The sequence below is a fragment of the Canis aureus genome, chromosome 9, assembly GCF_053574225.1.
Source record: "Canis aureus isolate CA01 chromosome 9, VMU_Caureus_v.1.0, whole genome shotgun sequence".
In the NCBI taxonomy this organism is placed as follows: domain Eukaryota; kingdom Metazoa; phylum Chordata; class Mammalia; order Carnivora; family Canidae; genus Canis; species Canis aureus.
In genome coordinates this window covers 38,529,479-38,551,061 of record NC_135619.1, presented here as the reverse complement: position 1 = coordinate 38,551,061, position 21,583 = coordinate 38,529,479, and the positions used below count along the sequence as shown (strand labels likewise).

The window sequence follows — 21,583 nt, the reverse complement described above, 5'->3', positions numbered from 1 at the left end:
ATAGTACCTAGCAATGCCTAAGTACATGTTCACATTATTTTTCGTGTTATTATCAAATTATGTATTATTACTGGGGTCCCTGGGTGGCTCACTTGGTTAAACATCTGACTCTTGATTTTGGCTCAGGTCATGATCTCAGAGTTGTGAGATTGAGCCCTGCATGGGCTCTGTGCTGAGCATGGAGCCTACTTAAGATTCTCTCTCCCTTCCCCTCTTCCCTTCTCTCTCTCTAAAAACAATTAAAAAAAAATATGTATTACAAATTAATTTACTTTCAAGAAGAAATTCAGATATAATTAAAAATTTACAATAAAATGGTAAGATATATCTAAATTTAATGATGTATAGTACATAAAAATCAAATGATAGATCTCAAATATATTACAAATGCATAGAAAAAATGGCTACAAGAAAGTGTGCTAAATGTTAAAGGGATGCTGAATAATGAGGTATGTTTTTCCTGCTTCATACTTTTCTAATTCTTGAAAATTCCTTTTCTCTAAGTGAAAGACAGTTACATTTACTTTTCCCACCCAGTTTATTATTTAAAGATAATTGTCATTACAAAAGCAACATATATTCAGTATTTCATTTATACAAAATCATAAAAGAAAAAAGCCGATGATACCAAGTTAGTAACAGAGAACAGACCATCATTGGAGCACTGCAAGGAAAGCAGTTGTCAAAACTAAAGGGCAACAAAGACATCTTCTGGACATCTTAAGAACTGCATAGTTGTTTTTTAAACAAAGGATCTTATTTCCACCTAAGAGCAATAGTTGTTTAAAAACCACCCATTAAGAAGTATCAAATCAATCTATTAAGTTTGAAATTTTAAATGTTACATAATTACTTCATAAACATCAGCGTTTAAAGACGAAAAGATACAAATTATTGCGTATGCATTGGAATTAGTTTCCAAAATATCTTTCAGCCTATTTCCAGGTAGATTATAAAATACACACATTTTAGTAAAAATTTATTTTCATGTAAGGAACATCTAAAATAGTAGGAAAACTACATGCAGTGTTGAACCAATACCTGGAAAATTATAGTAGAATAATTCATGAATCATACAGGCCATTTATATAAAAATATGATTGGCAAGTTAGTCATTAATTTAAAGAACTATATTTAATAAAACAATGTAATTCAAAACCATATTTTTTTCAAAACCATATTTGATTGATTTGTGATCTGTCCGAGCAGCATAATGTTTTAGAAAAATTATTTCCAGTGAAATACAATTGTTAAGGGTCTTGAATTTAAATGTGTCCACTCAGTTTGTCCTTTTTAGCCTAAAACTGCTTGTAAAATTATATTACTATGGGTACAATTAACAAATCCTTTATTTGAAATAGTACTTTTTTATTCTTAGAGCATGAATACATGGTTGCACCAACTCTTAGCCACCTTTAGAAAGTACTACTGATGCCCATAATTTGCATCTCTAAACAAATCCTAGGGAAGATATGGTTTAAGGTATTTTTTCCCAATTATAGTCCTAAAATACTAATTTGTAGCTCAGTGAACAAAGTTCAACTTGTTTTAGTAATAGTTGTGTTTGGTAAGAAATGTATGCTTTAGTTTTAGGTAACTCCAACTAAATAAATATTCAACAAATAAAATATACTTATTTACTAGAATTGCCTTTTTTAGTATCTTAATATGACAGGCTACAATAAGATTTTGTAACTAAATGCTTCCAATACTAGGACTAAATATTTGATTCTCTGTTTTATGTCACTTCTATCTTTTCAAATTGTATGATATAACGGTTCATGGTTTTTCTAATATAGGAATTCAAATAAATAATAAAGGTAATCATAATGAGAGTTTAAGAGGGGTGATATTAAATAAAATTCAACCAGGGTGATAGAGATTATCTTCATATGGAACTGAAGTGCTTCAGTAAAATAAGTAACACGATTATCTCATATATTTTTTTCACCAGCTCTGTCTGCTAGTTTTTGTATAACTCCTAAACAGAAATAGGTTTCTTTGTGTATATTCATTTCTCTAGGCAGTTTCATTTGATTTGATCTTGGAAAGTACTGCCAGGAATTCTATCAGAAATAAAATATTTATGAGTCAAATAATTATGACTTATTTTCTTAATGGATCAGCTAATTAAGGTAATTCTGCAGTAAAAAATTTTATGTGTTCAATTTCAAAAAGACAGTACAACAGAGAAAGTGATCCTATTCTTGGACATCTAAAAATCAGGTTATCCTAAGGAGTCAGTAGAATGTGACCAGACTAGCAGGGAAGTCAGTAGAGCGAGAGCCAGGCCTACCCTAGGTCTGCTGCTGAGTTGGTCACTGATATATGACTGGAGCTTGGCTATCAAGAAGCTGGCGGACAGGAAATAACTGGAAATCTAGGTGGACAGGTGTTGAGCAACAGAGTGGATTCCTGATGAGAAGTTGCAGGTTCTCAGGCATTGAGCTGGCTACTAGGGCTAGCCTCTCCCAGAGGAGAGGCTTGAAGAATTTAAAAAATTCTTGGGCTTTGTGATTTCAGAATTGAATTTTTCTCTTGTTGAAAATACAAGTGAACTGCTTTGCATATTTGAGAAGTGATTTGGGAGAGAATGCAATTACAAGTGTTTATTTCAGTGTTCATATAAGTATTAGATGAGCACTATTCTACTTCTACAGCCATTACTAAGCCTCTTAGAATTATGATCTAAATACACAGGACTTTGGGAAAGTTGGGTGATTGTGGGAGAAGAAGCCTTATGCTGACAGTTTTTCCCAGCTCTCAGTAAGCAAATAATAGTAAAACACAATATTTCCTATTTTTATACATGACTAGCAGATTTGGGGAGTGTTTTTTTTTAATGATGAGAAATGATATTAAAACACAGAATAGTTTTACCTTCCCTCATCCGGGTTGCTCTGGTACATCTGTGTAGTTGGAGATGCCATACCCTGATGTGATAAAAGAGGTGGAGAGAGATTTATCCCTCTGAGTTGCCGAAAAGCTATTTCTGCATGGATGCTCCGAGGATTATTTGTCAGAATGCCTGCATTCTTGTTTTTTTTGTCTGAAATTAGGAATTGTGGAACAATGAGAAACACTAAGTAATAAAATGAATTAAGTAATAAAGCTTTGTTGCCCTTTTGTTGAATGTGTGCTGTACATATTTCATAACATGTATTAAACATCTTAAATAAAAATACAGAATTGGAATAGATTTCTAGCATTTAATGCTGCTTAAATTTCTCTGAGTTCGTGAATCTATTTGATTGTTTCTAGGTAATTTTTAAAATTTAAATATCTAGAGCTCTGTATCATAATAAATGTACAGATAAAGTGACCATGATTCTTTTTTTTTTTTTTAATTTATGATAGGCACACAGTGAGAGAGAGAGAGGCAGAGACACAGGCAGAGGGAGAAGCAGGCTCCATGCACCGGGAGCCCGACATGGGATTCGATCCCGGGTCTCCAGGATCGCACGCTGGGCCAAAGGCAGGTGCTAAACTGCTGTGCCACCCAGGGATCCCAGTGACCATAATTCTAAAACAAAACAAAACAAAACAAAACAAAACAAAACAAAACAAAACTGTGGCAACAGTCTGGAAACAGGAGAGAAATTACGGGACTTTTCAAGAAAAACATAAAAAATAGTCACACTACAAATCCTGAAGACAGAAATCTGAGAAGGATGTTATGGAGATGAATCCAGGGTGGAACTAGTGCCGAAAAAAAAAAAAAAAGATATTAATGACATTCCTGAAGATGACGTTGTACTGTTGAATAGCTAATAATTTGGCATTATCTCACTTTATTGACAGTTATGTCTACTAGACAAAAGCATAAAAATTCTCACTATGACTAAAATCTTAAGTATTTAGAAGTATGAGATATAAGTTGAACAAAAAATAATATCTTAACAAAGTAAATTATTTTGGGTTTCTTTTGACTGAGCTTCCTTTAAAAATAATCACACAGAGCAATCTATTATCCTTAGTAGAATCTTAGACCATTTTATAATTACTGTGATTTTGAATTTTATTCTCTAATAGTGATCCCATGCAAAGTGGGATGTAATAAGGAATGGAAGAGGTGAAGATCTGGAAATACGCAAAAGTCTTGATCTACCCTAAACTAAAATGTATATAATAGAAGGAATTATTTCCATGCCCTGTCCTTTTAATGGACTCCCTGCTTTAGAGCTCTACCTCTTGAAACTCTTCTCTAGTATTAGCTTCATGGTTTATTTGTGGTTTCAAGAATAAAGTCTGATCTTCTCTTTGTGCTCCAAGAATTGTTGTCACAGATAGTTTTAAACCTTTGACTTTCTACTTTTAGAAGGACACACAGATGAATTGGTTTTAGCAGTCATGTGCTATGACATACATAAAATGAAACAAAAGCTTTGAAAATAAGTAATTCAAGAAATAATTGTGCAAGTATCACAAAGTTCACATTATGAGCAAATGTTTAGGTACAACATATTAGTAGTTGAGCAAAACCTCAAAATACTATAGTCTCTGAAGTCAGAATGACTACATGAAACTTGAACAAATGTGCAATTTTAGGAAATGTAAATTTAAAAATGCAGTTTTAAGAAATAATGGAAATCAAAGTGAGATTTTTGTTTCAAGTGCAGTGTTTTGTTCATTTGCTTTTACATTCACTAAGAAACTCTGTGAAAATACCTTCAACTTCAGGAGTTAAAGTGAAGTCAGATCCCAAGTAATGGCTAAATCCCCCCGGCATTATTACATTCGTAATCTTTATGGGAGGAGCTTTCACTTGGCCAAATGATCCACCATCCATTGGAGAGCTGGTAACAGGAATAAACTACATAATAAAAGAAAAAGAGTTAAGAATGGCTCACCTTCCAAAACTCAGATCAATAGATTCAGTCCTTACCACAAAGCCCTATTTGATAATCAACTTAAAATTCTTTAGTTCAGGAGTTATATGACTGAACTGAGTTGGTTTGAGGCAGAACCTGTGAGAGACTGTTGAACCTTTAACCTCCCTCAGAACCTTACGTTCTGGCTTTTCAGATGGCGTCATCCTCATCACATATGATGGCGCTTCCCCCTTTCCAAAGGGTCTTAACAAGGTAAGTGCAGAAAATGAGAATTAAGTTTTCCCCCCTTTGTTTCTTTTTTACTGAGCGGGAGTTTTCAGTTGGTAAGAGTTGTATCTTCTACATCTTCATTTTCCTCATCAGGTGCCTTGCAGTTAGTTAATTAGTTTTTCAAAAACAAATAAGTAAATAAATTGGGGACTAAGGAAAGCATCTTATAACAATCACTTCTAATGAACGTGCTCTCTAAATGGTGTTTACATTTTAAGTTAGTTGAGGATTAGGAGGCTTTTAAAAGAATTTCAGGAATCAGCAAACAGAAGAGGGAAGTATTTTAGGCTGGAGACTCTTGGTTTCTCTAGAATTTTATGCTTGCTCTGTCTTCATTAAGACTGACCTTGTTTTTATTTTTAAAAATATGAATTCTTAATATATGATTCAACTTATTTAGAAATACAGGCTTTTGTCATTTGTGCAAAATGACTGATTGCCCTGTTTCAATAGGCGTTACCAAGAATGTAGCTTTATAATGAGCACTAAAGTATCAGGCTTTTTACTAAAGCTAGTCGTCCCAAATTCCCTAACTAATTCCTTTGTAGGAGTTCCCATCACTAATTTAGAATGCTGTCCAATTTTCTTCTGAAGCCAAAAGCACCAGAATCTTCTAGTTTAAAGGTCAACTTTAGAGTTCATGGATTCTCTCTTGCTGTTAAAAAAGGAAGAGCAGTAACTGAAAGAAAAATAAATTAGACTGAACTGACAAATTCTGTTTTTGTGTCTCCTTAGTAGCTCAGTTTTGTTCTAGCCATGAAAATAAACATTATTATTGAATTTTTAAAAAGATTTTATTTATTCATGAGTGACACACAGAGAGAAGCAGAGACATAGGCAGAGGGAGAAGCAGGCTCCCTGCAGGAAGCCTGATGCAGGACTGGGCCCCAGGACCCTGGGATCACCACCTGAGCCAAAGGCAGATGCTCAACCACTAAGCCACCCAGATGTCCCTGTTATTATTGAATCTTAAAATAGATTTCTCTAAAATAAAGACTTGAAATATTCCCTTTATTTTATTAACCTGTATAGATGAATCTTAAAAAAATAATGATTTTTAATAAAATGTTCACATATAGAGTAAGTGGAAAAATCATTAAGTTCTTATAGATGGCACTGACTCAAACGGCAAGATTATGTGTCTAGATCCACTCAAGACATATTATTGTATCATAGTATGGTAATGGGAAAAGTCTGACTTTACATTGTGAAAAATGGAAAAGAATAGCCAAGAAGCAAATCCTTTAGTGAAATACTCATCAATTAAAATTTGAGTTTATGGACTTTTTCTGCTATATGAAACTAATCAAAAAATACATATGAAAATTGGGATCTTTAAAGCTAAGTGATTTCTTTATATGTAATTTAGCGAATTTATACATAATTTTTCAAATTTAGTCAACATTACCTTAAAATAGAATTTATAAATTTCAATGTGATAGTTTTTATAGGTCTCTCACTGGAGCCCTTACAAATATGGTATGGGAGGCAGAATAATGCCCCCCCAAAAGATGTCCACATCCAACTCTCCAAAACCTGTGAATACATTACCTTCCATGGCAAAAAGGGACTTTGCAAGCATAATTACATTAGTTTAGAGATGGGGAGATTATCTTGGATTATCTAGGTGGTGCCAGTACAGTCACAAGAGTCCCTATAAGAGAGATGGATCAGGAGGATCAGAGACAGAGAAGATGTGATAATGGAATCAGAAGTTGAAATGATGCTATTGCTGGAAGAGGGCCATGAGCCAACGAATGCAGGTTGCTTCTAGAAATTTGATAAGGCAAAGAACAAATTCTCTCCTTAAACTCCAGAAGGAATGCATAACTAACTGCCAATGTTTAGCCCTGTAAGACTAGTTTTTGGTTTTCTGACCTCCAGAATTGTCAGATAGTAAATTTGTGTTGTTTCAAGCCACTTAATTTGAGGCAATTTGTTGAAGCAGCAATAGCAGGCTAAAGTTTCCTTTAGTTTTCCACTTCTGGAAGTAAGAAGTGACTTGCTCCTGGAATACAGAATAGAGAAAAGGAAAGGAGGCTTAAATCACTGCCCTAATTTTTTTTTTTTTTTTAATTTTCTCTCTTTTGAAAGACTGGGGCCTGTGACAATAATTTCAGTAGATCACATTAGATGGTGCTCTTTCTTAGTTACAGCATAGAAATAAGCAGCTAAGATTTTTCTCACAAGGCGTAGTTTTCAGAACAATTTTTGTAGATATAGCCTACAGATGAACCAATTTCCTTTACCTAATCCAGATAATCTTTATTAACATTGTACAACTTTAAGTCTTGCAGGTCTCTGTGGCTACTTTGACCTATAATAGAAACTCCTTGGTTAACCAAAAAAAGTTAAGGTTAATGAAAATATTCAGGGAATAGTAAGGAATTATGTGTATAATTCATGTCTATTTTTAAAATTTAAAACATAAATGCACATGCACTCATCAATCTTGTGATGAAGGGCTAAGGCCTCTTCTGTAAGAGTCCCTCAATTGGTATTTTATCTAATTGTTCGTAGACAAATCCATCCTTAAAGTTTTGCCTACAATTTCCAGTATGGGTTTCTTGAAAGTACCAAGAATTTAAAGACATGTGGAGAAAATTTGAACACAAAAGCTGTCAAAATTTTAAAAATAGTTTTTCCACATACTGTGCCTGAATTTTTATAATTTTTTCCCATATTTTACAAATTTTTTCCCAACTTAATTTGACATTATTTGTGCATGCATGTTTGAGATTGATCTTTACCCAGATTTTTCAAAGTATCTCATTTTGGTTTTCATAGAAACATAGAAATAATAATTTAAAATTTTCATTTTTAGCATTTCTGTTTATTTAAGATAAAAGAACTGACATGTAAGTTTTTGAAAAAACATAGCCAACTCTTGATAAATGTGTGAATCTATTGCTGAAGGCAGAAGTGGACTGGAGAGGAGCCTCTAGTATCAAACTTCCAGTATGCTGAGAATCAATTTGGTTTGCAGAAGGGATGGAGAGTATTGGGGAATCCACTGACTTAACTAAAAGTATCTACAGTAGTCTCACCTCTTTTCTCTTCAATATGCACTTTAAGAGTAATTTTTGTTCACTGACTAATGTCCTTGCTCTCTGACTTTCACTTACATTAGAGGTTCACTTATCTTCTTACTGCCCCACCCTAGTCTAAATCTTATAATCTCCCTCTTAGATTATTCTAAAAGCCTCTTAACTGGTTTCCCTGCTTCTAGCCTCTTTCTCAAACCTTGCAAAGGCACAGCTCTATTAAGGTTACTCTTTGTTCAGAAACCATAGCTTTTCTCTGTCTAGTCTTGTGGAGGATGGTCATGAAGAATCCTGGTGGTCAAGGACATAATTTCCTAATGATATCCTTTTGTGGCTTCTGTCTCTAATCTCTTTCATGTCATGGTCAGATACCTTTTTAGGGTTTGTGGGTAAAATGTGCAATTTTTTCTGGCCAACAAGAAAAGCAGTTCACATCTCCCTTCTTAGATGAACTACCTAGTCTGGAGAGCTGAGGTCACAACTTCCCTTCCTATCTGCTAAACTCTAAGAGCTTGTTAGTTTCTGTTTATAGAAGTGATATGTTATAGATTCTTACTCTCTAGCATTATCTTGTATATTGAACAAGAGGTACACAGATTTTAAATAATTTTCTTTATGCCAAATTACATTATGGAAAAAGGAGCTTCTGTGGAAATTTGTGTTTGTGTGGATGTGCTCTATTCACCAGGTTAAGGTGCTTTTGACAGTAATCACTAAAATACATATTAAAGAAATCTACAAAAACATCTTAGCCCAGATTTACCCAGTAAATTGATTTTAATTTACTAATAATTATATATTTTAAAAGGAAAAGTATACATAGAAATATTACCGAAGTTTTCTTTGCTTGTAGCTCAGAGAAGTGAAATTCAGCTTTTGCCCTATCATCTGAATTCACAGGAATTCCATCTAACATCTGTAAGTTAGGCAACCGAAATATGAGCACGTGGCGATGTAATGTTTTTCTGCAAATCTGAATAAAGTTAAAAATAACAATTTATTCCTTTAAAAAACCTTTTATTTCAAAGATTAACCTTTATAGAGAAGGCAATTTAACACAGTAGTAAAAATAACAGGTAATAGCTAATTTGTTATAGTAGATGATACAAATATGGGCTCCCTTTTTGAAAGTTTTCTCAATTCCCTATTATACTAAATGAAGATCCAAGCTTTTCTTTATTGTTATTTTAAAAAATTTAAATTCAATTAGCCATCACCAGTTACACCTACCTCCCCTCCAGCGACCCTCCTTCCTTTCCCATAGTTAAGAGTCTCTCATGACTTGTCTCCCTCTCTGATTTCTTCCCATTCCGTTTTCCCTCCCTTCTGCTATGATTCTCTGTGCTGTTTCTTATATTCTTCATATGAATGAAACCATAAGATAATTTTATTATTTTGCTCAGCATAATACCCTCCAGTTCCTTCCACATTGATGCAAATGGTAAGATTTCATCCTTTCTGATGGCTGAGTAATATTCCGGTGTGTGTGTGTGTGTGTGTGTGTGTGTGTGTGTGTGTGTGTGTATATATATATATATATACCACATCTCCTTTATCCATTAATCTGTCAATGGACAAGTCAGCTCTTTCCATATTTTGGCTATTGTGGACATTGCTGTTATAAACATTGGGGTGCAGGTGCTCCTTCAGATCACTACATTTGTATCTTTGGGGTAAATACCTAGTAGTGCAATTGCTGCTCTAGTCAATTAACTTCTTGAGGAACGTCCATACTGTTTTCCAAAGTGGCTGCACCACCAGTTTGCATTCCCTCCAACAGTGTAAGAGGGTTCCCCTTTCTCCACATCCTTACCAGCATTTGTTGTTTCCTGACTTGTTAATTTTAGCCGTTCCGACTGGTGTGAGGTGGTATCTCATTGTGGTTTTGATTTGTATTTCCCTGATGCCAAGTGATGTTGAACATTTTTTTCATGCATCTGTTGGCCATTTGTATGGGAAGAAATGTCTGTTCATGTCTTCAATGGATTTTTTGACTGGATTATTTGTTTCTTGGGTGTTGAGTTTGGTAAGTTCTTATAGATCTTGGAAACCTAGCCCTTTATCTGATAAAGAGATTTGCAAATATCTTCTCCCATTCCATAGGTTGCCTTATAGTTTTGTTGTTTCCTTTGCTGTGCAAAAGTTTTTTTTATCCTGACGAAGTCCCAATAGTTCATTTTTGCTTTTGTTTCTTTTGCCTTTGGAAACGTGTCTAGTAAGAAGTTGCTGTGGTCAAAGTTGAAGAGGTTGCTGCCTATGTTCTCCTCTAGGATTTTGGTGGATTCCTGTCTCACATTTCGGTCTTTCATCCATTTTGAGTTTATCTTCGTGTGTGGTGTAAGAAAATGGTCCAGTTTCATTCTTCTGCATGTTGCTGTCCAGTTTTCTTAACACCATTTGTTGAAGAGACTATCTTTTTTCCATTGGATATTGTTTACTGCTTTGTTGAAGATTCATTGACCGTAGAGTTTAGGGTCCATTTCTGGGTTCTCTATTTTGTTCCTTTGATCTATGTGTCTGTTTTTGTTCCAGTCCCATACCATCTTAATGATTACAGTTTTGTAATATAGCTTGAAGTCTGGCATTGTGATGCCACCAGCTTTGGTTTTCTTTTTCAACATTCCTCTAGCTATTCTGGGTCTTCTGGTTCTATACAAATTTTAGGATGATCTGTTCTAGCCTTGTGAAAATGTTGATTTTATTTTGATAGGGATTGTACTGAATGTGTAGATTTCTCTGGGTAGCATAGACATATTAACAATATTTGTTTTTCCAATCCATGAGCATGGAAAGTTTTTCCATTTCTTTTTTTTTTTTTAAGATTTTTATTTTTCTTTATTTGAGAGGGAGAGAGAGAGAAGGAATGGGGGTGGAGGGGCATAAGGGGAGAGGGAAACTGACTACCTGTTAAGCAGGGAGCCTGATGTGGGGCTTGATCCCAGGACACTGGGATCATGACCTGAACTGAAAGAAGACACTTAAGTGATGGAGGCACCCAGGTACTCCCATTTTTCCATTTCTTTGTGTCTTCTTCAATTTCTTTCATAAGCGCTCTGTAGTTTTTAAGAGTACAGATACTTTATGTCTTTGGTTAGGTTTATTCCTAGGTATCCTATGGTTTTTGGTGCAATTGTAAATGGGATTGACTCCTTTAATTTCTCTTTCTTCTGTCTCATTGTTAGTGTATAGAAATGCAACTGATTTCTGTGCATTGATTTTATATCCTGCCACTGATGAATTCCTGTATGAGTTCTAGCAATTTTGGGGTAGAGTCTTTTGGGTTTTCCGTATAGAGTATCATATAATCTGCAAAGAGTGAGAGTTTGACTTCTTTGCCAGTTTGAATGCCTTTTATTTCTTTTTGTTGTCTGATTGCTGAGGCTAGGACTTCTAGTATTATGTTGAACAACAGTGGTGAGAGTGGACATCCTGCCATGTTCCTGATTAATTGTAAAACTGAAAAAGCCACGCTTTTATGCATGGAGGACTGTATCATTTATTGATCCAAAAATTTTGATCAACCTTAGGGGAAAAGCTTTCAATTTTTCCCCATTGAGAATGATATTCACTGTGGGGTTTTCATATATGGCTTTTATGATATTGAAATATGTTCCCTCCATCCCCACTCTGTGGAGTGTTTTAATCAGAGAAGGATGCTATATTTTGTCAGGTACTTTTTCTGCATCAGCTGAAAGGATCATATGGTTCTTTTCCTTTCTTTTATTAATGTGATGTATCATGTTGATTGATTTGCAGATGTTGAACCACCCTTACATCCCAGGAATAAATCCCACTTGGTTGTGGTGAATAATCCTTTTACTGTACTGTTGGATTTTATTGGCTATATCTTGGGGAGAAGTTTGGCATCCATATTAATCAAGGATATTGGCCTATAATTCTCCTTTCTGGTGGGGTCTTTGTTTTTTGGATCAGGGTAATGCTGGCCTTATAGAATGAGTTTGGAAGTTTTCCTTCTATTTGTATTTTTTTGAAACAGCTTCAGAAGAATAGGTATTAATTCTTAAATGTTTGGTAGAATCCCCCTGGGAAGCCATCTGGCCCTGGACGCTTGTTTGTTGGGAGATTTTTGATTACTGCTTCAATTTCCTTGCTGGTTATGGGTCTGTTCGGGTTTTCTATTTCCTCCTGCTTCAGTTTCAGTAGGTTATGCATTTCTAGGAATGCATCCATTTCTTCCTTGCCTAATTTGTTGGCATATAGTTGCTCATAATTTCTTAAAATTGTTTGTATTTCTTTGGTGTTGGTTGTGAATTCTCCTCTTTTATTCACGATCTTATTAATTTGGGTCCTTTCTCTTTTCCTTTTGATAAGAAAGACTAGGAGTTCATCAATCTTATTAATTCTTTTAAAGAACCAGCTCCTAGATTCATTTATCTGTCCTACTGTTCTTTTGGTTTCTATTTCATTGATTTCTACCCTAATCTTTATTATTTCTCATCTCCTGCTTGGTTTAGGCTTTATTTGCTGTTCTTTCTCTAGCTCCTTTAGGTGTGTGGTTAAGTTGTATATCTGAGACTTGTTTCTTGAGGAAGGCCTGTATTGCTATATACTTCCCTGTTAGGACTACTTTGCTGCATTCCAAAAGTTTTGAATATTTGTGTTTTCATTTTCATTTGTTTCCATGAATTTTTAAAATTCTTTAATATCCTGGTTGACTCGTTCATTCTTTAGTAGGATGCTCTTTAACCCCTAAGTATTTGAGGTCCTTCCAAATTTCCTCTTGTGATTGAGTTCAAGTTTCAAAGCATTGTGATCCGAAAATATGCAGGGAATGATCCCAATCTTTTGGTACCAGTTGAGACCTGATTTGTGACCCAGTATGTGATCTATTCTAGAGAATGTTCCACGTGTACTTGAGAAGATTGTGTATTCTGTTCCTTTGGTTGGAATGCTCTCAATATATCTGTGAAGTCCATCTGTTCCAGTGTGTCATTCAAAGCCCTTGTTTCCTTGTTGATCTTCTGCTTAGATGATTCTTGTCCATTGTGGTGAGTAGGGTGCAAAGTCCCCACTATGATTGTATTATTATCAATGTGTTTCTTTAATTTTGTTATTAACTGGTTTATATAATTGGCTGTTCCCATGTTAGGAGCATAAATATTTATAATTGTTAGATCTTCTTGTTGGATAGACCCTTTAAGGATGATATGTATCCCTCTTCATCCCTTACTAGTCTTTGGTTTAAAATCTAATTTATCTGATATAAGGATTGCTACCCCACCTTTCTTTTGATGTCCATTAACATGATAAATGGTTCTTAATTCCCTCACTTTCAATCTGGAGGTGTCTTTGGGCCTAAAATCAATCTCTTTGTAGACTATATGGATGAATCTTGCTTTTTTTAAAAAATTTATTTATGATAGTCACACAGAAAGAGAGAGAGAGAGAGAGAGAGAGGCAGAGGGAGAAGCAGGCTCCATGCACCAGGAGCCCGATGTGGGACTTGATCCCGGGTCTCCAGGATCGCGCCCTGGGCCAAAGGCAGGCGCCAAACCCCTGCGCCACCCAAGGATCCCAAATCTTGCTTTTTTAATCCAATCTGATACCCTGTGTTTTTTGATTGGAGGATTTAGCCCATTTACATTAAGAGTAACTATTGAAAGATATGACATTTAGTGCCACTGCATTACCTATAAAGTCACTGTCTCTGTATATTGTCTCTGTTCCTTTCCAGCCTATGTTGCTTTTGGGCTCTCTTCATTTACAAGATCCCCTTTAATATTTTTTGCAGGGCTGTTTTAATGATCACAAATTCTTTTAGTTTCTGTTTGTCCCAGAAGCCCTTTATCTCTCCTTCCACTCTGAATGACAGCCTTGTGGGATAAAGTATTCTTGGCTGCATATTTTTCTCATTTAGTACCCTGAATTTGTCATGCCAGTCCTTTCTGGCCTGCCAGGTCTCTGTGGATAGGTCAGCTGCCAGTCTAATGTTTCTACATTTGTAGGTGGTTAAGGATCTCTCATCTCAAGCTGCTTTCAGGATTTTCTTTTTACCTCTGAAATTTGTAAGCTTCACTATTATATGTCAGGGTGTTGATCTATTTTGATTGATTTTGAGGGGGGTTCTCTGTGCCTCCTGGATTTGAATGCCTGTTTCCTTCCCCAGATTTGGGAAGGTCTCAGCTATTATTTGTTCAAATATGCCTTCTGCCCCTCTCTCTCCCTATCCTCTTTCTCAGGGGAAATAGTTATTCTAATTATTCTATAATAGTGTTATTCTAATAGTGTTATTTTAATAGTGTTTAGCTTTTATAGTATTGCTGATCTCTTGAAGCTCCCCCGCCCCCATGAACCAGTAATTGGTAATTGTTTATCTCTCTTTGCCTCAGTTTTCTTATTCTCCATGATTTTATCTTTTATATCACTGATTCTCTCCTACGCATTTATCCTAGCAGTAAGAGCCTCCATTGTTGATTGCATCTCAGCAATACCCTTTTTTTTTACCCGATTAGATCTTTGTTCTTATATTTCTCCAGAAAGGGATTTTCTTCTTCTATGATTTTTTAAGCTCAGTTAATATCTTTATAATTGTTATTCTGAATTCTACCTCCAACATTTTACCAATATCCATATTTATTAAGTCTCTGGCAGTGAGTACTGCCTCTTGTTCTTTTTTCTGGGAATTTTCCTTTTTTCCTTTTGATCATTTTGTTCAGAGAAGAATAGATGAACGAAAAAAGAAAACAATAAATAAATAAAAATATCAACCATGAGCCTAGCAAAATATACACTAGACAAATCAGAAGAGATCAGAAATGAAAAAAGAAAAAAAAGGGGTGGGGGGCAAGAGAGAAAAATATAATCAAACAGGTGGACAGAACAGAGTGATACATTTGGCCCTCAGTGTATTTTGGTCTGTTTGTTAGAAGACCCAGATCCCAAAATTGTAAAGAAAGAAAAACTTTTATATATAAAGAATAAAATTGAATATAGTGAAAGGAAGCCAAAAATGAAGAATATATCTATAAAATGTAAATGTAAAAATGAAAATTTAAAAAAAGACTTAAAAGAGTTAATAAGAAACTAATTGAAAAGGAAAAAAAGAAAAAATCTTAAACTGAAAGACTAAAGAATCATGAGGAAAAAACCTTGAATTCTATATACTATTTCCCCAAGTGTTGGGGTTTTTCAGTTCTGTGTGATCTGTAAAGTTGGTATTAGCTGGATGTTCCTGTTGGTCTTCTGGGGGAAGGGCCTGTTACACTAATTCTCAGGTGTCTGCCTGGGTGGAGTTGTACCACATTTGCCAGGGGGCCAGGCTCAGGGTAAGTTGCCTGGATTGCTCTATGTGCCTTTTGTTCCCTAATGGCTTTCTGCACCTCTTTAGAGGATGAAAATAAAAATGGTGGGACCCTGATCTCCAGCCCTGGAGCTGCAACATCGCAGCCCCCACTCTTCAGTACACCCTCATGGAAAAGCAGTTAATCACTTTTGTCTTCCTGATTTCCAATCTCACTCTGTGTTCACCCAGCCTGTAACCAACCATTTTTTTGTTTGTTTGTTTTGTTTTTATCTGAGACACGTGGCCCAATTTTGAGTCTCAAAGCCCTGCAGATTCTTGCCTTGCACACTCACACCACTCCTTCCTGGGGAAGGGAGAGGGTCTCCCTGCAGCTGTGCCACTTGCCGGGCCCCTGCTCAGAAACTGGTCTCTATATCCTGCCCCAGTTTGCAGTTTATGGCAACCCCAAGCTGAAGACCCACCCCTGTGTTTGCTAATTGTAGCTGGCTTCCCCCCCTCCAATGCTTGGGATCTCTGCCACACTCAGGCCCCCTCATTCTTTCTGTGACCCTGGGGGTTCCTAAGACTACACTATTCCACCTAGAACTATGTCCCGATTCATTACCTGAGCACCTTTCAGGGACGTTCCTCACCAGAGCCGATTTCTAAAAGTTCAGATTTTGTGCTCCGCTGCTGTATCACGTTCCAGTAGCCAGCTTAGGCTCACGGAGGCTCCCTCCCACCCTGTGGTTTATCTTCCAATAAATCCCCTCAGATTCACTTCTCTGCACTGCCTACCCTGCAAAAGGTGGTCCCTTTTCTATTTGTAGAGTTGTAGCAATTCCTTTTTTTAGATCGCAGGTCAAATTTACAGGTGTTCAGAATGATTTGATAGCTATCTAGCTGAATTCATGGGACCAGATGAAAACTAGGATCCTCTGCAACTCCACCGTTTTCCTCCCTCTCTTGAACTTTTTAAAATTTTATTTAAAAAAATATTTTTAAAATATTTTATTTATTCATGAGAGACGGCGGGGGTGGGGTGGGGTGGTGGTGGCAGAAACATAGGCAGAGGGAGAAGCAGGCTCCATGCAGGGAGCCCGATGTGGCACTCAATCCGGATCCTGGGATCATGTCCTGAGCCAAAGGCAGATGCTCAACCACTGAGCCACCCAGGGGCTCCTGAATTTTTTATTTTTTAATCAAAACTACCATTTAGAAGTTTAGTCTCTTTTTAGAGTATATAATATTGTTCATTAACTATAGGCAACCCAATTCATGGATAGATTATGTTATAAAAATTCACTTATAAGTAATTACTTTGAAATTTATATAGCATTTTCCTATAGGTACTATCCAATATAATTCAATACACATCTACTGAATTGTATGATCCTCACTTTGTAGTTTGTCAGCCTACTCTAAAAAATATTTGTATGTGTGCATAAGAAGGTATACAGAGGGTCATTGGTGGCGCAGCGGTTTAGCGCCACCTGCAGCCCGGGGTGTGATCCTGGCGACCCAGGATAGGGTTCCATGTCGGGCTCCCTGCATGGAGCCTGCTTCTCCCTCTGCCTGTGTCTCTGCCTCTCTCTCTCTCTCTGTGTCTCTCATGAATAAATAAATAAAATCTTTTTTTTTTTTTTTTTTTAAAGAAGGTATACATTAGGGCATCTGGGTGGCTCTGTCAGTTAAGCATCCAATGCTGGACCTCAGCTCAGGTCTTAATCTCAGGATTGTGAGTTCAAGCCCCATGTTGGGAGCCTGCTTAAAAAACAAAACAAAACAAAACAAACAACAACAACAACAAAAAAAAAAAAACAGAAAGAAAAAGAAAAGGTGTACGGAAAGAGTTAATGTAGTAGGCCTGAAACTGCTGTCTTTAGAAAGGTCTGCTTGTGGGGATAGCTCTTGACTTGTGTTTCGCACTTGAATTTTGGAAGTGTTCCTACCATTCCTTAACTGATTAAGGGTAGTTCACTGTGCCTAGATTGCTTAAAAAAAGATATGACTTATGTTCAACTTGCTCTCCTTCTGGGAGTCTGGAATTTTGGTATGTGATACGCATAGGGTACATATGGACCAGCTTCCCACAAAATTCTTGAATGCTAAGTCTAATAGAATTCCCTGGGTAGAAACATAAACACATGTTGCTGCATTTTTGTTGCTGGGTGAAGAGTGAAGAATGTGTCCTGTGTGACCCCTCATGAGGGAGAAAGAACATAAGGAAGCCTACATATCAATTCCTCCAGACTCTGCCTGTGTCTTTCTCTATCATCACCTGGCTGTGTATCCTCACTGTCTTTGTAATAAATTTTAGCCATGAGTACAATTATATGCTAAGTCCCATGAGTCCTTCTGGCAAATATCTGAATGTGGGGGTGATCTTGGGGACTGACAACACAGAAAAGCTATGTAGCACTGTTTGTGATCATGAAAAAAAAAGAAAAAGAAAGAAACTTTCATCAAAAGGGAATGAATAAACAATCTATTTTTTAATGTAGTATATAAATAAACATTAATGGAGAGAGATCTCTCTAAGATATATAATGGAGTTAAACATAATTAACTGCATTCTAGGCCAGAAAGAAAGTTTCATAAATACCAAAGAATATATAAAATAGACTGTCTCCTCTGATTAAAATGCAGTAACAGAAAATGACAAAAAGATAACCAAAAAAGCCTCATAGGTTTAAAATTCACACACACACTCAGACAGACACCTCTCAATCATTCACGAATTAAAGAAGAAATCTTTTGGAGATTTTAAGAAATAAAGAACAGGAGAAACACGACATATCAAAACTTTTAGGATGCTGTTAAGCATATTTTGAAACCTAAAATTTATTCAGTTAGAAGAAATATTAGAAATTAATGAGCTAGATATCCTACTTAAGATTTTTTTTTGAAGTATATTCCAGGGCAGCCTGGGTGGCTCAGCGGTTTAGTGCTGCCTTCAGCCCAGGGCTTGATCCTGGAGACCCGGAATCGAATCTTGCGTCAGGCTTCCTGCATGGAGCCTGTTTCTCCCTCTGCCTGTGTCTCTGCCTCTCTTTCTATGTCTCTCATGAATAAATAAATAAAATCTTTTTTAAAAAAAAGTAAATTCCATTTTAACATTTGTTCTTCCGATCCTTGAGCATGGGATATCTTTCCATTTGTTTGTACTCTCTTCAATTTCTTTCATCAGTTTTTATCATTTTCAGAATACAGGTTTTTCACCTCTTTATCAATTTTAGCAGCTTTTTGGTGGAGTCTTTCAGGTTTTCTATTTAGAGTATCACGTTATCTGCAAATAGTGAAAGTTTTACTTCTTCCTCACTGATTTAGCTGCCCTTTATTTCTTTTTGTTGTATGATTGCTGTGGCCAGGACTTGCAGTATTATGTTGAATAAAAATGGTGAGAGTGCACATCCCTATCTTGTTCCTAACCATAGTGGAAAATTCTCAGTTTTTCCCCAGTGAGGATGAATTTAGCCGTGGGTTTTTCATAGATGGCCTTTAAACTGTTCCCTCTAAACCTACTTTGTGGAGAGTTTTTTTTTTTTAAATCATGACTGGATGTTGTACTATGTCAAATGCTTTTACTGCGTCTATTGAAATGATCATGTGATTCTTACCCTTTCTTCTATCAATGTGATGTATTTGCACATAATGTGAACCACACTTGCAACCCAGGAATAAATCCCACTTGACAGTGGTGAATAATATTTTAAATATTGGTAGATTTTGTTTGCTAGTATTTTGTTGAGGATTTTTGCATCTATGTTCATCAGAGATATTGGCCTATAGTTCTCTCTTTTTTTGTGGTTTATTTATTTGGTTTTATTTGAAAGTTTTCTATTTTTTTGGATTAGGTTGAGAAGAATAGGTAATAACTCTTCTTTAGATGTTTGGTAGAATTCACCTATAAAGCCATTTGGTCTTGGACTTTGTTGGGAGCTTTTTGATTACTGATTCAATTTTTTTGCTGGTTATTCACGTATTCAAATTTTTTATTGCTTCCTGCTTCAGTTTTGGTAATTAATATGTTTCCAGAAATTTATCTATTCCTTCTAGATTGTACAATTTCCTGGCATGTAGTTTTTCATAATATTCTCTTATAATTGTATTTCTGTGGTGTTGGCTGTGATTTCTCTTATTTCATTTGTGCTTTTATTTGAGTACTTTTCCTCTTTTCTGTTGGTAAGTCTGGCTAGGGGTTTATCAATTTTTTAAATTTTTTTTAAAGAACCAACTCCAGATTTCATTGATATGTTCTATTGGTTTTTCTTTTTTTAGTTTCTGTAATATTTATTTCTGCTCTAATCTTCATTATTTCCTTCCTTCTGCTGGTTTTATGCTTCATTTGTTGTTCTTTTTCTAGATCCTGTAGATGTAAGGTTAGGTTGTTTATTTGAAATTTTTCTATCTTCTTGAGGTAGGCCTGTATTTCTATATACTTTTCTTTTAGAACTGCTATTGCTGTATCCCAGAGGTTTTGGACTATCATGTTTCCATGCTTTTTAAAAATTTTTTCCTGACTGACCCATTGATTGTTTAGTAGCATGTTATTAAACTTTCCATGTATTTGGAGGTCTTTCCAGATTTTTTCTTATGGTTGACTTCAAGTTTCTTTTCTTTTTTCTTTCTTTTCTTTTCTTTTCTTTTCTTTTCTTTTCTTTTTTCTCTTCTTTCTTTCCTTTCTTTCTTTTTTTCCTTTCTTTCTCCTTCCTTCCTTCCTTCCTTCCTTCCTTTTAGATTCATTTTTTGAGAGAGTGTGTGCACAGGGGCAGGGGCAGGGGCAGAAGGAAAGAAAGAATCCTCCAGCAGACTCCCCACTAAGTGTAGAGCCTGATGCAGGGCTTGATCCCAGGACACTAAGATTGTGACCTAAGCTGAAATCCAGAGCCAGCCTCTCAACCCACTGGGTCACCCAGGTACCCCTGATTTCAAGTTTCATAGTGTTGTGGTCAGAAAAGGTGCATGGTTTCACTTTGATCTTCTTGAATTTGTTGAAACCTGTTTTGTGGCCTAATTTGTGATCTTTTCTGGAGAATGTGTCAGGTGTACTTGAAAAGAATGTGTGTTCTGCGTTTTAGGATGGAGTGTTCCGAATATATCTGTTAGGTCTATCTGGGCCAGCGTGTCATTGAAAGCCATTGTTTCCTTGTTGATTTTCTGTTTAGGTGATCTGTCCATTGATGCAAGTGGGGTATTAGAGTCCTGTATCATTATTGTATTATTATCAATTAGTTCCTTTACGTTTGTTTTTAATTGTTTTATGTAGTTGGGTCCTCCCATGTTGGGTGCATCAATATTTATAATTGTTACATCTTCTTGTTGGATTATCCCCTTTATTATTATATTATGCCCTTCTTTGTCTCTTCTTAAAATGTTTATAGTAACCAAAGCAACATACACATTCAATGCAATACCTATCAAAATACCAATGGCATTTTTCACAGAGCTAGAACAAACAATCCTATAATTTGTAGGGAACCACAAGAGACCCCAAATAGCCAATGCAATCTTGAAAAAGAAAAGCAAAGCTGGAGGCATCACAATTCCAGACTTTAAGTTGTATTGCAAAGCTCTAATCATCAAAACTGTATGGTATTGGCACAAAAATAAGACACATAGATCGATGAAACAGAATAGAAAACCCAGAAATGAACCCACAATTATGTGGTCAATTAATCTTCAACAAAGCAGGAAAGAATATCCAATGGGAAAAAGATAGTCTCTTCAACAAATGGTGTTGGAAAAACTGGACAACTCCATTCAAAAGAATGAAACTAGACCACTTTCTTACACCATACATAAAAATTAAATCAAAATGAATTAAAGACCTAAATATGAGAACTGAAACAATAAAAGTCTTAGAAGAGAACACAGGGTAGTAACTTCTTTGACATCAGCCATAGCAACTTCTTTCTAGATAAGTCTCCCGAGGCAAGGGAGACAATACAAGCAAAAATAGACTATTAGGATTATATCAAAATGAAGAGCTTCTGTACAGCCAAAGGAAACAACCATTAAAACTAAAAGACAACCTACTGAATGGGAGAAGATATATGCAAATGACATATCTGGTAAAGGATTAGTACCCAAAATTTATAAAGAACTTAAAACTCAACACCCCAAAAATGAATAATCCAACTAAAAAATAAACAGAAGACATAAATAGACATTTTTCTAAAGAAACATACAGA

At 35.7% G+C, this 21,583-nt stretch overlaps 1 protein-coding gene across 5 annotated transcripts in view; it reads right to left on the bottom strand.

Annotated features, from left to right (window-relative positions):
* Window positions 1-519: 519 nt before the first annotated feature.
* LRRC9 (leucine rich repeat containing 9) overlaps window positions 520-21,583 on the bottom strand; it is a 123,600-nt gene continuing 102,536 nt past the window's right edge. For 4 of the 5 annotated variants that reach the window (XM_077909490.1, XM_077909489.1, XM_077909487.1 and 1 more), the window contains 3 exons: window positions 8,979-9,119; window positions 4,669-4,813; window positions 520-3,049 (listed from right to left, as the gene is read on the bottom strand). In XM_077909490.1, the coding sequence (XP_077765616.1) occupies window positions 2,877-3,049; window positions 4,669-4,813; window positions 8,979-9,119 (459 nt within the window). In that variant the 3' untranslated portion in view covers window positions 520-2,876. Of the gene's footprint in view, window positions 3,050-4,668; window positions 4,814-6,961; window positions 7,111-8,978; window positions 9,120-21,583 lie in introns of those variants that run through there. The other variant, XM_077909491.1, reaches the window with a different exon arrangement.